Raw genomic sequence first — 16,728 nt, forward strand, 5'->3', positions numbered from 1 at the left:
TTTCAATCATCCATGGGTCAGATAGATTAGTATCTCACATTGGACGCTACCTTGCCCTGCACTAAGAGATTATGACCATCTCATGCCAAGTTTCATCGCTGAGTAGGAATTTGAACTCAGCTCTTCCTGACCAACACCCTGACCACTATATTTCAGTAACTTATTCCACATCTCTCCTAGCCAGAAAATATGATGCCAGAAGATATGGCATCACAGAGATGGGATGCATAGCTTGGTCTTCCTTGACATTTTAATAAATCGCCATGGTGGTGATAAGACAGGATGACAACCTTCACTGGTCATTATAATGGCTTCTCAGTGTAGCCATCCTGTTTGCAGCTTTTATAGCTTTTGTTGTGTCTGTCTTTGCAGGAGTTCAGAATGGATATGGGGCTGGACGAGTTCAGAATGGATATGGGGGCAAACTGGGGAAGCCAGGTGAGCAATGCATGTGGACATATAGGTCTCAGCCTAGCAGGATGGGATCTGTCGATCAGTGGTGCCAGCACCCATGTGTTTTGCAGGCTGGCCGGCCTCCCAAAACAGACCTCATAATGTGAGGCAGAAGGATGTGGAAAGGAGGTAGATTGGGATCTTCTGGTAGATGGTGCTGAGCGACTTGCTGTAGATTTGCTGACTGAAAATGCAGAACTCGGAACAAGTACTTTGTGGATGACAGCTCCCAGTGTCCCGTAAACCACTGGCCAGGGTGACTGGGAAATTCTGGGTGTTATAGTCCAAAAAGTAACTTTTCCAAGCTTTGTATGTAAAGAATGCTGGGGGGGGGGGGGCACAGGCTGCATCAGCACTGCAGAAAGAGTGCAGTTTGACACTGCCTTACCTGCCATGCCTGGGTTGTGTGTAGTTTTGTGAGCTATTAAGCCCTATCTGTCAGAAGCTCTAGTGACATAACAAGCTACAAATCCCAGGATTCCAGAGCATTGAGCCATGGCAGTTAAAGTGGTGTCAAACTATGTTATTTGTGCACTACAGATGCAGCCCAAGAATGATTTGTGTGTCTGTGCCTGTGAAAGGAAAACCAAGAGTGGATTTTGGTGATCACAAATTCCTGAGCTATGCATGTAGCTAGAATTATATAGAGCCAGTGTGGTATAATGGTTTGAGCGTTGGACTATGACTCTGGAGACCAGGGTTTGACCCCCTCTCGGCCAAGAAACCCACTGGGTGACCTTGGGCAAATCACATGCTCTCAGCCTCAGGGGAAGGGAATGTCAAACCTCCTCTGAACAAATCTTGCCAAAAAGATAAATCCTTCAAGCTTGCCCATCCCTGGCATGAGGGCTACAACTCTACAACCAAGTATATTCAGAGAAGCCAGTCTTCCTCACTTGTTCCTGATAGAGTGCATTTAGTGGTTAGATTCTGATTAAGGAGCAAAGACACAGTTAGAGAATCAAATTAAAGGCTTTATAATAAGAACTCCATTCTCAGGATAGGAAAAGTTACTCAGGCTACTAATCTAATCTAGCTACATTTGAGGGGGGGGGGGACTGAGAGGATTCTGGGAAGTAGAAGAGATGAAAACACCCCTAAGAGTATCTGTTTACATCCCAGAGGGAGAAGGCTAAGTAGGCAAGGAAGGAGGACACTTTGGGTCAGTCATACTATCTAACTCTATGACTATGTGCTGCCCACTGTGAGGCATTCTTGATCCTCCGGTGCTGAGTATTGCAGCACATTGCAGGTTCTGTGATTATTGATCTTCCCCATCCACCCCCCCACCCCACCCATTCATCCATGCTCTTCTCTTTTTTAAATGGTGTCTGTCTCCCTCCCTATAGGTTATGGAGTCTCAAACGGATACGGAGCAGGTAGGAGAGCCTCTCTCTTGCTCAGTTTGCTAAGATACATCTGCTGTTATCCTTCCCCACTCTCATCAACCAGAATGATGAAGGTTGAGTGGAACATTCTCCTTATGAGGTGAAGTCTTTGGATCCTTTCAGTGTAGGGAGAAAAAACACAAGTAAATGGGGAACATATTACAGAGCAGGACTGGCTTGCTCATGCGCCCAAAATGCTGCATGTGAACCTGCTGCCACCATCTGTGCCTTCAAAACTGCAATGTCTTTGCTTTCCATTCTAGTCAAATCCAGAAAGGAAAGGCATACTTTGCCCTGTAGACTGGCAAATCTCTATAGCATTGGTAGGTTGTCCCGCATCCTCCTGTACCATAAAGAACCAGTACAGTTCCTGTCGAATTCCTGGAGGAACTATGACAGCAGCACAAAATTTGGTGGTGGCTACCAATTTCATCACTAGCTGCCATTTCATAAGTAGTTTTTGGGGCGATGTCCAATGCAGCCCCATCCCATCCTAAGAGGTTGCCCATCCCATACTGTTTGGGGATCTGAGAACTATTATCCAAAAAAGTAACTTTATTGATACATTTTTAAAACGTCTTACCATTTTTTCAGTGCCATACAAATTTAAAATTGAAGGAATCTTTGAATTGCAAATCCTTCTTTTTAGAAACAAACACACTAACAATGCTCACACTGGCGTATCACTTCATCATAACTCATGATGCAACACTGTTTTCCAGGTTACAGAGATGTTGGTTATCCCCGTTTTGGCCATCCCTTGGGAGGTAAATACCCCCACAGACCCCTTTCCTTTCTTCTTCCCTCCCTTATTACCAGTTTAAGCATTGCCAGCCTTCAACATTTTATTGTTTTCTTTTTCGACATGGAAAAAGATAAATATGTTTCACTGAATGCCCCTCCAAACTTGAAGAACTGCCAAGTCTTCCTATGCATTCTGTCATGCAACCCAGCTACATTTCTTGTTTAAATTGTCAGACTGTTCACTTATTTTCCTCCTTTCGGTTTAGGATCCTCGGTGGGTGGGGTGAAGTCTCATAATGACAGAGTTCCTCAGCATTCGGTACTGGTGTATGTTTTGCATGGATGGATATTGCCTATGAAAACAGTGGAGAGCTTCAGCAATCAAATTTAGGGGGAGGGCTAAGGCAGCAGTGTTTGGTCTGATAAAAGAATTATTACAACTACACCCCTATTTTTATCTGTGAAAAGTTATTCGGGTAAACGGTGAAGCTGTTAATCAGAGCCGTGTGTATGTTGTCATGCCAGACAGGTGGAACATTTATCATCCTGAACAGCCCTGCTTTTGTTTAAAACCAAATATAAGTTTCTAGTCCTTAATGACTGTGGGCATTATCTTAGGAACCTTCAAAAACTAGATAGTGGCCGCTTAGAATGATCAGGGGTGACAAAGCAAGGCGTGAATGATCCACATAGCTCTTTTCCACTTGCCATTAGAACTAGAAACAGAATTATGCAAAGTAAATACATACATGCAAATATATTCATTTTGCACAATTCAGATCCCAAGGTTTAATGCAGGATTTCCCCCCCTTCCTTCCTTCCTTCCTTCCTTCCTTCCTTCCTTCCTTCCTTCCTCCCTCCCTCCCTCCCTCCCCTTCCCTCCCCTCCCCTTCCCTCCCCTTCCCTATTTTGTTGCATAAATTAGACAAACATGGTTTTAATCTTTTTATATAGCTTTCTGGTTTGATTGATTAATTTATCTCTTTAATCCACAGGTCTTGGTACAAGAGGCAAGCCTTCCAAAGCAGGTAAATGACACATTGGCATCAAATTATCGATAGTGTTCTTTCCTGATCCCTGAACATCATTGTGCCTCAGTTCCATATGAATACATAATCCAATAATTTGAGAATCTCTGATTTGTTTTTTTTTTTTAAAAAGCAAGTTCCTAGTCCATAACACCAGCTGCCACTTTTGACCTTCCCTTATGTTGTTGCTCACATATCAGTAATGCCCTGCTTCTCCTCTCTGCCCAGGGCCAGTCTGTAGAATTTTGCTGCCTGAGGCACAGCAGCAAATGATGCCTCCCAATTTGCCCACATCAAGGCACAAAGTACCCAAAGCCAGCCAAGTTCATTTAGCACATGAAGCAGGAAACCATACAAACCCCTCTTTCAATCCCTGGCAGTAAAAGCATAACAACAAATTAAACATATTAAATAACAGCAGTCTCTGGTTGTCACAGGGTCTGAAAAGTGTTGTTGAGGCTGGCTCAGCCTTCTTTATATGGATAAAGCATTATTCATGCTGCATTGTGCCTGTTGTGAGCATGTTTAGTTGTACCCTGGTCATTAGAAGGTTGTTTTCAGAGTATTTCATAAGAGCTTAGGAGCCCTAAGAAATTACATTTGCCAGGATCCCCAACGTCTGGAAGAGAGTTGTTGAAGTATTCAGTGTGCTGGGCAAGGCAGAATGAATGTCTTAGAGAATCCTTTAGCCAGACCTTTCCATTGCGTGTGCATGCACACACGCCTTCAAGTCGCCTGTCAACTTATGGCAACCTCATGAACTTTTCATAGGGTTTTATTAGGCAAGAATACTCAGAGGTGGCTTACCATTGCCCTTCTCTGAAATATAGCCTACAGCACCCGGTATTCGTTAGCAGTCTCTCATCCAAGTACAAACCAAGGCTGACCCTGTCTAGCTTCCAAGATCAGACAGGATCTAGTGCCTTTAGGATATTTAGGCTCCATTACCACCAGGTAAATGAAGAGGGAAAGTGGCAATGAGAGGATACAAGGATGTGTGAGAAGAGAATTGAGAGAAGGCATTCTGATTGCATTCAGTTCCTGAATGAGGATTGCAATGTGGTGAGCATTTCAAAATTAGGCAAGGAAAACAACAACTGGAATGCTGTTTGAATTACAAAAAGTGTGTTGCTTGATTTCTAAGCCAAATTCTCAAGTGTGCCAAATATGGTAGAACTAGTCCTAGCCTTCATTCAGCCTCAAGATATCCACAATGACATGTCCAAAGAGAATTATTTCTTTTCTCTGTCTCTCAGCAGGGTATGGGGCTGGACCCAGTGCAGGTGGTTACCCAGCAGTAGGACTACAGCAAGGTGAGTTCCATCAGGGTTACTATACAGGGCTCCCAGTGTCAAAAATAAGTGGGAATTAGGGAAAGAACCACTAGGAGCTCTCTGGAGGTGAAATTGTTGGTCCACAGAAAAGTCATGTGGTTCAACTTTGTTTGGAAATGACATCCTTTGCCCTAGAACCTCTGTCGCCTGCAGTTCTTTATTTGTTCAGGAAAAAACACTCTGCTTTCAGAACCAAGTATTTGTGTTTTGAAGGACTCTGTATACAAAAGTTCATCTGAAGCCAAGGCTTCAATCAGGGTGGGTAGCTATAGGTTTGGAGGCCAGTTTTCTGCCACTGGGACCCTCCCAAGATCTGAACTGTCTGCTAAAAATGCCAAAGAGAAATAACTTCCAGAAATGGGAAGAAATCAATTTTTGGTTTTGAACAACTGGGGTTTTTTATGGGGGGTGGCTATGTTAAAGAGTGCAATGGGCTCTGCAACATAGGCCTCATTCCTACTTACAGATAATGGGTGTGCGATCTGAATCGATGGATTGATGCGACATCGGATCATGGTTTACACTACACTTGCCTCAATCACATTTTCTGTCATTTTCTGGCGCTAAATAACCCACTTGTGGTTCCCATTCACCAGTGAATCAGTTCAAAATGAATTGGTTCCACCAGGCCAAAGGGAAAATTTGAATCGATTTCGATCCGCTTGTGGTTCACACGTGTGCAGAATTGATTTATTAAAAAAGCGGAAAAAATCAGCATTAAAAAAGACACGGGTTAAATGGGTCTGGAGCATCCCCCCCCCCTTCTTGGAATCGCTTCAGTGATTCGGATTAAGTGGGAAGCAGGGTCGTTTAAACCGGTTCAAACCGATGCACGATCCGATTTAAAAGGTAGTGGAAATGAGGTCACAATTAAAAAGAGAATTGACCCTTCTGGAGACAGCAAGGAAAGACAATTCAGCCTTTGGTGCAGTAGAAAAAGGGTTGTCCAGAGAATCTAGAGACATGGAGAGCTTCAAGAAAAGCCTTAAAGGCTGCATACTAGGGTTGAGTTATGCCTTTGATAAGCCAACAGGGAGGAAAAGGAGAAAGAGCCATTAATTTCATCTTGATGTGTTTGTTTTGTCTGTACTTTCTTCCACAGCGTATCCTGGTGGCATGGGGGCTGGTGGTTACCCAAGCAATGGACTCCAGAATGGATATGGCAATGGTGAGGGAAGAGAGGGAATGAAAGAGAGGGAAAGGGAAAGAGAAGGAGTCTTGGGCCAAATCATCATCCCACACCCTGGACGGTTCTGAGTAATCCTCTGTTGCTCAACCTTTTGAGCTTCTAAATGTCCCAGTTTCTCTTTCCTCCTCGCACTTTTCACTTCAGCTTGCTTCAATTGCTGCAAACTGCATACTAAGTGAAAAAAGTCAGTAGCACAGAAAGAAGACAGGAGAAGTGTGGCAGAATCTTGTCCTTCCCAGCAGGCTCAGGCAAAAAGAAACAATTCTTCTAGCTTGTGTGCTCTTCCTCCTTTTAACTTTTACTGTCTTGACCTTACTGCATTGCATGGCCACACATGCTCCAGCATAGATCTGTGAAATGTTAGAGCATATGTAACCCCTTCCACACAACACAGTTATAGCACTATGATTCCACTTTAAATGCCATGGTTGCATCCTGTGGAATCTTGGGATTTGTAGTTCAGTTAAGCACTAGAGCTCTCTGGCTGAGAACTCTAACCCCCCTCCCTAAACTGCAAATCCGAGTATTCCACAGGATGTTGGCATGGCAGTTAAAGTGAAATCATAGTGGTATAATGTGAAAGGGTTGAAAGTTACTGACCCATGGGCTGCTTAGCACATGGACTGCTTAGATATAAGCATGTCCATCCATTATAACTTGGAAATGTCTGCCAAGTAGCCATGTTTCCGCAAGGTCTCTAGGAGATGTAGTCGAAAAAAGTAACATTTCTAAGATCTGCATTCACTGTCAGAACAAAATGGAGCCATTGCTCAGTGGTTGTTTTCCATGTAGAAGGTGCCAGAGTCAGTCCTTTTCATATATGAAAATGGACCTCTTACAGCTATATTGCTGTGGAAAACATGCAGTTTTGTGCATTTTCTTGTCTATTCTCACTTTTTCTCACAGATGTTTTGGCCAGTTAACTACAAAACTGATTATGTGCATTTCACAGAACTGATCCAGAACATTGGTTTACTTGCAAATTGCGCTCCACTGTTGATAGTCCATCATCTCACCAGTTCAAAAGCAGATAGCAGATGCAAATATCAACTATTTTCTACAATGATACCAAAATGTCCAGAAGGTGGAGCTATTGACCAATGTATAGAAGGAGTGACTCTATTTAAAAACCACTTTTAATTGAATCCATTCTTCTTGCAGAGGTGCTCAACCTTTGATCCTCCAGCTGTTTTGGACTTCAGCGCCCAGAAGCCTTTGCCAGGATTGCCAATGATGAAGGAATCTGGGAGATGAAGTCAAAAACATCTGGAGGACCAGAGGTTCAGAACAACTGTATAGGGACTCTTCTAGGGTAGAGTTTGGTCATGTTACTTGTCCCATACTCATTGGAAATTCTGGGAGTTGCAGTTTAAAAATAACATTGGTTGGGGAATTCTGGGCATTGTAATCCACAAAATAACTTCCCCTAGATTTCCTCTAGAGCAAAGAGGTAGAGAATTCAGCTTTGCTGTCTTTAGTTTTCCAGCTGGGTTGGTGTAAACAAAATCTGGTTTATGCCTCTTTTCCAGGATATGGCACCAGAGGCAACGGTTTTGCTGGCGCTGGACCTCAGCCAGGTGGATATGGTAATGGAAATGGTAATGGAGTGTATTAATTTGTATTATTTATTTCTCTTCCTTCCTCCCTGGGCCTTGGAGGGACCTTTTAGCACAGCAAACCTGTGAGGCAGGTTAGGCTGAGAAATGGCCTCCTAGGAGTTATCATGGTAATTTATGTTGAGAGGCAATACCAGCTGCTACACTATAGTGTATTGAGGAAAGAAATTTAAGGCTCAATGGGTTATAGAAATGTGAGTGGAAAGATGAAGTTTGGAAACTTTTTTTAATTAAAAAAACAAAACCCCAACAACAACCCTGCGATTCCCACAATGCCCCCAGCCAAAAGCATGACCAGTGGGGGATGCTATGGAGTTTATCAAATGGGAGAAATTTCTCTTCAATTCGAATGAAAAGAAAGTGGGGCCAGAACGTATTCACTTAAAGTCGCTAGTTTTGCGCAGTTAAGTGAATACGCATTGCATTTGAACTGGCTCCCCATTGCCCGAAAATAGCATGCCATTGCCCGAATTTGTGTGTGGCAGTCTATCATGCAATAACATGAAACCACATGATTGCGCTCAGACTGACTTACCATTGCCCAAATTGGAGTGTAGTGGGTTATCATGCAATAATGTTAGACCCCATGATTGCGTTCAGATTGCCATTGGATTATACTTCCAATTCCCCTTGTCTGATAAACTCCTATGAATTGTATTCCTCCAAAACATAACTGTTCTAAGGTGTGTCTGACCAGCAATTGACAGGGAAGAGAGAAACAGCAACAGAACTTAAATGTCAACAATGGTTCACTGAACACCACTCCAAACATTTATGACCTGACATTCAGCTACAGAAAATGAAATGCAGGACCAGTCCAAGGTATTTTGCTGCCTGACAGTTAACGCCGCTCGACAGTGGAACACATTCCCTTGGCCTGTGGTGGAGTCTCCTTCTTTGGAGATTTTTAAACAGAGTTTCGATGGCCATCTGTCAGAGGTGCTTTGATTGTGTATTCCTGCATGGCAGAGGATTGGACTGGATAGCCCTTGAGGTCTCTTCCAACTCTATGATTCTATGGTGAAAGAAAATGTGGCACCCCATCCCCTTGGACACTAACTGGACGGGTAGCTCAATCTTATTTTCACACTGGCAATGGGACAAGCTTCATTTTAGGACAGAGAGGCCTTTTTTTAACAACAGGGAGTGTTTAGAAGTCACTTCTTTTTCCATTCCTCTTTTTAAAAATTGGACTCTCCTGGGTCTAAAGTTGCCGGGGTGTGTGTGACCAAAACATGGCATAAATGCTCCCACACTTCTAGAAAGCATTTAGGGGCACAAAATGCTCCCACACCTCTAGAAAGCTGCTCGACAGTGGAACACACTCCCTTCCTAGTGGTGCCCAAAGCATGGTAAGAATGCTCTCCATATGTCTTAGAGGTGATTTGGGGGCATTTTGGAGCCATAGATAGATAGATAGATAGATAGATAGATAGATAGATAGATAGATATTTTTTATTCCCGGGGCTGCACTTTTTCTACCCCTGTTATAATACTTGAGTCAATTAGGGAGGAAGGACTGTGGAATGCAGGACTGTGTACTGAAATGCTGGGGTTTGTCCCCTTTGCAGGTGCCCAGATTCCCTACAGCAGTCAATTAGGAGGGCCTGCTGGGGATCCCACTGCCACCAAATATGGAGGTGAGTGTTCTTGCTGGTGTGGAAGGAAAAGCAGCCTTGCTCAGGCATTGACAAACTGGAAAACTAGTGTATGCCATGAATAGAAAATGGGATTACAGGCTGAGTCTCCATTATACAGAATTCCAAAATCTGAAATACAGTGGTCCCTCCACATTCACTGGGGTTAGGGGTGAAGGATCCCTGTGAATGTGGAAAAACTTCAAATAAAGAAAAACTATTCATTTTACCTGAGAGAACATCTCTCTAGGAACCTCTAGGTCCTCCAGTGCAACTCTGTGGCCCACATCTGCTAGATGCTGATCAAGCTGGAGGACCTACAAATGCCTAGAGAAGTGTTTTCTCTAGGAACTTCTAGGTTCTCCAGCACAACTCTACAGTCAACCTCTGGCACGGTCATGCTAGAGGACCTAGAGATTCCTAGAGAGAATATATTAATCAAATCCGCAAAAGTCAAAGCTCTCTAAATGTAGAGGGCTGACTGTATTCCAAAATCCAAAACCTGGATGAGTAGTGGGCTGAGATAGTGGCACCTTTGCTTTCTGCTGGTTTAATGTACACAAATTTTGTTTCATACACAAAATTATTTAAAATATTATGTTTAAAAGTACCTTCATGGTATGTAAGATGAATATGAAACATAAATGAATTTCATGTTTAGACTTGGGTCCCATCCCCAGATATTTCATTAAGTATATGCAAATGCTCCAAAATCCAATCCGACCTCTGCTCCCAGGCACTTCAGATAAGGGAGACTCAATCTATACTAGGAAAGCGCTTAACTTTCATCAGCGCTGGGGTGGCAGGATGGAAAGATTTGCTTAATTGCCAACTATGTTCTTTCTGTGCCATCTTGATGGCCTTCTATTGCCCTTCTCCTGACCCCCATCTACACCACAGGGGCAGGGCAGCTCCCATACAGTGGACAACCACAACAACCAGAGGCTGCTGGTCTGGGAGGAGACTACAATGCTGGGAGATACGGTAAGTTGAAGAGCAGGGTGGCTTGCAGGTAGGACTGCCTGACCTCTGTACAAAAGCAGAAAGAACCAAATTTTGAACCAAGCACCGACAATTTGAAGTTAATCATCAGCAGCAGCAGCACCAATCTAGTCTGCACATCAGAGGTGGACACCTTCTGAGGATCAAAGGGTCACATTGGACACACACCTCCTCTGAACCTACTGAAGCCACATTAGTGCTAGCATTGCTGATTTTGCCACACGTGCCACTACTGTCACAAAGTGGTGGCAGCAAGAGGTGGCAATCCTGGTGAAAAAAGCAAGACAAGAAGGAAAGGCAGGAGAAGGTAGTATTGGGAGCATAGACTGAGGTTGTGGGGTGGCTTGGAGCAACCCATGAAGACAAAGATAGCAATCATAGCCCACAGAGGGCATGGCCTTTGCCAGCCCTGCCAAGACCATGGTAACTCCCTTCCAATTTTTTAAAAAAATGACTAGAAAGCCCTTTTTTTAGTTAAAAAATAAGTACATTCTAAATGTAACAAAACATTGTTTCAAAGGTTCCCTGCTTGAAAAGAGGAGGGGGAAAAACAGAACATAAAGTGTGTGGGAATGTGACACAACACCACTTTTGGTCACTCAGTATGGCAGTCAGAATGGAACACTGATCCTTCTCAGCTCCAGAGAAGCTGGAAATAAACTGGTGCAGCCCTCTGGGCTATGGGGCATGCCCATGGCTGTGGAAAGATGAGATCATCTGCCATATCATGTTCAGCTTGCCACCAGGACCATATGGTTAAAGATTTGCTCTAATGACCTTTACCCATCTTCCTTCTCTTGCTACTTCCTTATCTTTCCTGCAAATTCCAGTTCATATCTGATGGACTGCCTGTACTTAGCCTTACTTTTCCTGACAAGCAAATAGCAATCCTCTCAAGAGTGAAATTGACTCAGCCACAATATTGCCCCTTGCAAAGATCTGCTTGTGAGAAGGTGTAGTCTTCCCTGTTCCCAGAGCTAAACATGGTATCACTGGGCTAGTGATTCAGAAGGAATTCCTGGATCCTGAGTAACTGAAGCCAGTATCAACTTGTCTGGAAGTATTGGCAAAGGATTATTTGTCAAGGGCGAGCCAACCAAATAGGAGTGAAGTCTGTAGTGCCTTCTTTTTAGAAGATGGTCACCTACTTCTTTGTCTCTTTTATCTAAGTGGGACTCAGCTATCCAGGTGGGCCCCATTATCCATATGAGCCACAGCCTGTGCAGACCATAGAACTAGATGGTAAAAAAAATCACCTAACCTTATAGATGGCAAGCAGAAGCTGAGGAAGCTGCTAAAGTGGCTTCAGAGCTCCTGGTGGCCTTCAGGCTGCATTTTGCCCATTTCCGGCTTTGTGGTGGATTTCATCTACTCTGTAGAGACAGCATTGTGGGAGCTAATGACAAACATCACATCTAAGATAGGGTTGCCAGAGTTTAAGGTCTGGCCCACAGTCTCCAGTTTTTGTAAGTCACCTTCAGGCAGGAGACAGGGATGGAGATTCTCCAGTTTTGTGGGCTCAGCTCCAGGTAAGGGGAAAGGGCTGGGTGCAAATCTCCAGGTTAGCTAGTAGAACAGCAGCTTGCTACTCTTTGCAAGGTTTAATTGAGTTTTTGCTCTAACTTGAAAAAACTCTCCAGGGAGGGTCTATTTATTTACTTGGTTGGCTTCCTCCTTCCTTCCCAATTGCTGTGGTACTAGGGTTCACCCTCTGCTCTGTTCTGCATCCACCTTCTGGTTAGAAACAAGTACCAGTAGGCAAGATTACATGTTCCTTATCCCATCTCCCTAAGTAAGTGAGGAGGAATGGTTCCCTTATTTCACCTTGATCTGGGAACAGCCCCTTTGGCTACGTTTTATCCCTTAATCTCCAAACAAGGAAATATATTCTCTGTGTGTGTTCAAATTACAAGCTGTAAACAACTGTGGTTGGTACTTAATGCATAATGTTTAATCACATCACCAAGGGCTATCTCTAGGTCTCAGATGTATCAGTGCTTGGGACAATTCTGCAACCATAATCTAGGGTAGTTTTTTGTAGGATTTTTGGGCTATGTGGCCATGTTCTAGAAGAGTTTATTCCTGACGTTTTGCCAGCATCTGTGGCTGGCACCTCTGAAGATTCCAGCCACAGAAGCTGGCGAAATGTCAGGAATAAACTCTTCTAGAACATGGCCACATAGCCCAAAAAAACCCACAAAAAACTATGGATGCTGGCCATGAAAGCCTTCGACTTCAAAATCTAAGATGTTGTGGTGACTGAATTCTAATCCCTATTTCCAGAATGTCTGGAGGGAATGCCCCCAGAACCAGAGTGTCAGAGGAGGACAGTGATTGCAGAGTAGGTTTTTTTGTGTTAGACTCTTATTTCTTCTCACCCTCTGTTTCCTTCTTACCCTGTGCAGGTAATGGAAACGGCCTGGGATATATGAACGGCGGAGAAGCTAATGGGCTTGGGGCAGGTAAAACTGAGGGATCTATTAAGATCCTTTACCCCTCTTTTCCAGTTGGGCTCCCACCCTGATCTTTAGAGTGCCTCCTACTGGGCTGGTGTAACTGGAAGCACTTTCTGCAACCAGATGCTTCACTGTGCCTTCACTTATGCCTTCGCTGTGCTTAGCTTTTGTTTCTCACTCTGTCTAGCAGGTGCATATGGTCCCCTCGCAGCTGGGAAAGCACCAGGAGGGTATGGTGGTCCACTAGGCCCTGGACAAGCACCGGGAGGCTATGGTAGGTGGTCCTATATTTGTGTTATGACATCAAGTTGAAGACCTCCTCCTGTCCCACCACTATGGCACTAAATGTGGGGACATCCTAAGATGTCCTCATTGTTCCCATGTGTGGCTTTATTTGTGTAACTCAACAACACCCTTGCACCTCTGCTGCCATGACAGACACTATGCGTCTGAATTCATCCACACCAATAACAATACTGTAGCATCATTAGGGGCTCAAATGTATAATACTAAAATTAAGCAGAAATTCACTGTACAGTAGAATCATAAAGTTGGAAGAGACCACAAAGGCCATCCAGCCCAGTCTCCTACACTCAAAGTACTCCAGACAGATGGCTATCCAGCCTCTCAAAAGCTCTAAAGGAGATTCCACCACACTCCAAGGCAGCAGATTCCACTGTCAAACAACTCTTACCATCAGGATATTCTTCCTAATGTTTAGGTGCAATCTCTTTTTCTGAAGTTTGAATCCATTGCTCTGTGTTCTAGACTCTGGAGCAGCAGAAAACAAGCTTGCTCCTTCTAAAATATGACAGCCTTTCAAATAAATAAACATGGCTATCATGGCTTAACCTTCTCTTCTTCAAGGCTAAACATACGCAGCTCCCTAAGCCATTCCTCATAGAGCTTGGCTTCCAGGCCTTTCTCCATTTTGGTTGCCTTTATTAGATTTCTTTCTCTTTTACTTTAGGAGGGAAAGAATCAAAGTATGGAATGAATGGCTTTCTGGGAAATGGGTACAGAGGTAAGAGATAAGAGAAAGTATACAGTATTTTCCATAATTCTGGCAGTTGTTCATCCTTGTTGCCTATTTCATCCAGAAACTGTATGTTCCTCCGGTCCCTCTTCAGACACATCTGTATAGTTCAGTTTTTCATAGAACAAAAGGTGACCATTATCTATCCCACAAACATTAACAGTTTTAAAAGGAAAATCTTTCCTAAGAGTTCTGGCATCTATAGGTGAGGTGAGCAAATTGCTGGCCCACAGATGCTGTTGGACACCAGCTCCCATCATCCCTTACCATTGGCTGTCTTGATTAGAAGTTGTACTTTTATAATATCAGGAGAACCACACTTGCCCGCTCCATCTATAATAGAATATAAATGACTAAGGCCTGATACAGACAGGCCAAAATAAAGCTGCTTTGAGTCAATGATATATGCATCCTAAGAGTCCAGAAGCTGCACCAAAGCCACGCTCCAGTCCTAAGGACTGGAGTGCAGCTTTGGGGCAGCTTCCAGACTCTTACAACACATGCATAATCAAAACACCATACCTCCAAAGTGACCTGAAGCAGCTTTATTTTGGCCTGCCTGTATAGGGCCCATGTAATGGATTGGGTCTAGGCTTAGTCCAGTGAGGAGAAAACCCATCCATGGGCGTACTCTGACAAAAACTGGAACTTACCACATATTTCAAAGATGATCATATTTATAAATCTATACTTCTCTGGAGCTGAAGAAAGAATTGAGTTACATATTGTTATATACCTGCAATATAGATATGCCTTTGGCTCCAAGTTGAGAGTATTTCTGGAGAATAATCTACGTACATCCTCACTCACAAAATGCTTGAAGGCTGTACCATTTTGGAATGTTAAGATTGTTTCTTATATGATGATCTGGTGAATAAAATAATCATATCCTATTCTACATCATACCTTTCTGTGCTCTGCTTCTGTCCACTGCAGACCTGGAATAAATGTAACAGTAGTTGTTCCATTATCCTCATCTTTCCCTAGTTCGCTGCACTTCTGGAAAATGCTGAAGAGGCGAGATTGCTCCAAGGAACGTCCCGCAGCAGGATTTCGACATCCCAACAATCTTTTTGGTGCTATTTCTGATGACCAGCAACACCAAAGTTTTCCAGTATAAATGATCATGTCTTTCTTTTTCATACTGTATTATTTTATTATTAGAAATGTTGCATTTTAAAAGTGGGAGAGGGAGTTTGCATTTAGGTTTTAAAACCTCCGTCAGCACTTTTTCTCAAGCTCCTAGGATGGTAGTGATCGAGTGCTATAGAAATGTGCAATGCAGAGATGGAAATCCTTCCCACTTCCCATGTCTTTAAAATTCCAGTTCTTTGAAAGTAGTTTAGAGATTATTCCCATCTGTGTATATGGCGTCCCATACCCTTGTGTCTTTTCAATTAAAAACAACAAGAACATTTTTGTCTTGCGTCCTTATTGTTGGAGACAGAAGCATAATGTTGTCCAACACAAGCCATGCTGCTTATTTTTTCATGAAGTAGCGATCATGGATACAGAACAGTTACAGATGAGTAAATCTAGGAAATTGTTCCATGTTCATGATCACTTCTTAGGGTACATCACAGAAATAATGTAGTTCGACACCATTTAAACTGTGATGACTTCAGCCTACAAAATCCTGGGATTTGTACTTTTGGGAGACACCTACACTTTTTGGCAGAGATGGTTAAAGACTTTTAAAACTACAATTTCAGGATTCCAAAGGATGGAGTTACAGCACTTAAAGTGGTGTCAAACTGCATTACTTCTACAGTGTAGTTGCACCCTTAGTCACAACTGTGACACTATTATTACGAATGTAAACCTCCCCCTCAACTTTATCTGGCAACATCTGCATGGGAAGAAGGAAATCTACTTTGCTGGCAATCAGAACATGGGTGAATGACATTTCCTTCAGGTTTTGAAAGGTTGGACCAGGAGCATCCAACCTATCTAGCTGATGTAGAATACTGGCCCTTGTCTGGAAGCAACAAAAGGCATATGAGGTTAGAAAGAGAAAGCAACGATGGTTTTGGGGATCATGTACAAGTAGAGGAGATGTGGCCTAATAATTTTGAACTGCCACTCCCATCATGTTTCAGGATGCACTGGTTAGGGATGATGAGAATTGCAGCCCAACAACACCGGCAGGGCCATTTATTGATTTATAGTATTTATACCCCACTCTTCAGCCTTAAAACAATCTAAGCATTGAAAAGCAGGGCAGGCAACTGAATACAGTACAGGTGAGATAAACGGGAACCCATATACTACAATCCAAGCACAATCTATCCAGTGTTTCTCACAGTGCTGGCCCAAGACATTTTCCTCTGAGGCTAAGAACACATTATTATTATTATTATTATTATTATGGTATTTATACCCCGCTCTTCAGCCCTAAAGGCTATCAGAGGGGCTAGTGCCCTTTGCCGAACAGTCCTTAAGACATACACACAGCAACAACAAAAGGCTGCATAATGTGATACAGTACATATTCTGTACTGTGACTCTTAACATCACTATTTTTCTCCTGTATGAGTTTTAACAAGTTTGCTTTATGAAGAAGCCAATGAAGCCTTGAAAGCTTGCATAATGTATTTTATGCTTTAAATCTGGCCCAATAAAGGCACTGATGCTTGGGGAGTTAGCGTCTCAGAGGCCTTGAACCCCAGAAAATTGACTTCTGGTAAGCAGATTTATTGCTTTCACACATCAGCATTTATTAGCGCTCTGTATCGCATCCAAAAAAGTGAGTTTATATCCCCGAAGGTACATGCAGAAATAAAACCAGTTAGTCTTAATGGTGCCACTACATCTGACAGTTCTGATGAGAAAACTGGACTTGGGA

General features: G+C 43.1%; 1 protein-coding gene across 1 annotated transcript in view; it reads left to right on the top strand.

Annotated features, from left to right (window-relative positions):
- Nucleotides 1–15,249, top strand: part of LOC149303557 (uncharacterized) — a 28,415-nt gene extending 13,166 nt beyond the window's left edge. Inside the window, exons 5-17 of the mRNA XM_089480787.1 lie at nucleotides 373–438; nucleotides 1,803–1,832; nucleotides 2,564–2,608; nucleotides 3,581–3,613; nucleotides 4,870–4,926; nucleotides 6,050–6,115; nucleotides 7,666–7,722; nucleotides 9,324–9,392; nucleotides 10,290–10,373; nucleotides 12,797–12,853; nucleotides 13,038–13,121; nucleotides 13,818–13,871; nucleotides 14,871–15,249. Coding sequence (XP_089336913.1) covers nucleotides 373–438; nucleotides 1,803–1,832; nucleotides 2,564–2,608; nucleotides 3,581–3,613; nucleotides 4,870–4,926; nucleotides 6,050–6,115; nucleotides 7,666–7,722; nucleotides 9,324–9,392; nucleotides 10,290–10,373; nucleotides 12,797–12,853; nucleotides 13,038–13,121; nucleotides 13,818–13,871; nucleotides 14,871–14,896 — 728 coding nt within the window. The 3' untranslated portion in view covers nucleotides 14,897–15,249. The remainder of the gene's footprint in view (nucleotides 1–372; nucleotides 439–1,802; nucleotides 1,833–2,563; nucleotides 2,609–3,580; nucleotides 3,614–4,869; nucleotides 4,927–6,049; nucleotides 6,116–7,665; nucleotides 7,723–9,323; nucleotides 9,393–10,289; nucleotides 10,374–12,796; nucleotides 12,854–13,037; nucleotides 13,122–13,817; nucleotides 13,872–14,870) is intronic.
- The last annotated feature ends 1,479 nt before the right edge of the window (nucleotides 15,250–16,728 follow it).

The sequence above is a fragment of the Sceloporus occidentalis genome, unplaced genomic scaffold, assembly GCF_023333645.1.
Source record: "Sceloporus occidentalis isolate IW3139 unplaced genomic scaffold, rSceOcc1.0.p SCAF_14, whole genome shotgun sequence".
NCBI lineage: Eukaryota > Metazoa > Chordata > Lepidosauria > Squamata > Phrynosomatidae > Sceloporus > Sceloporus occidentalis.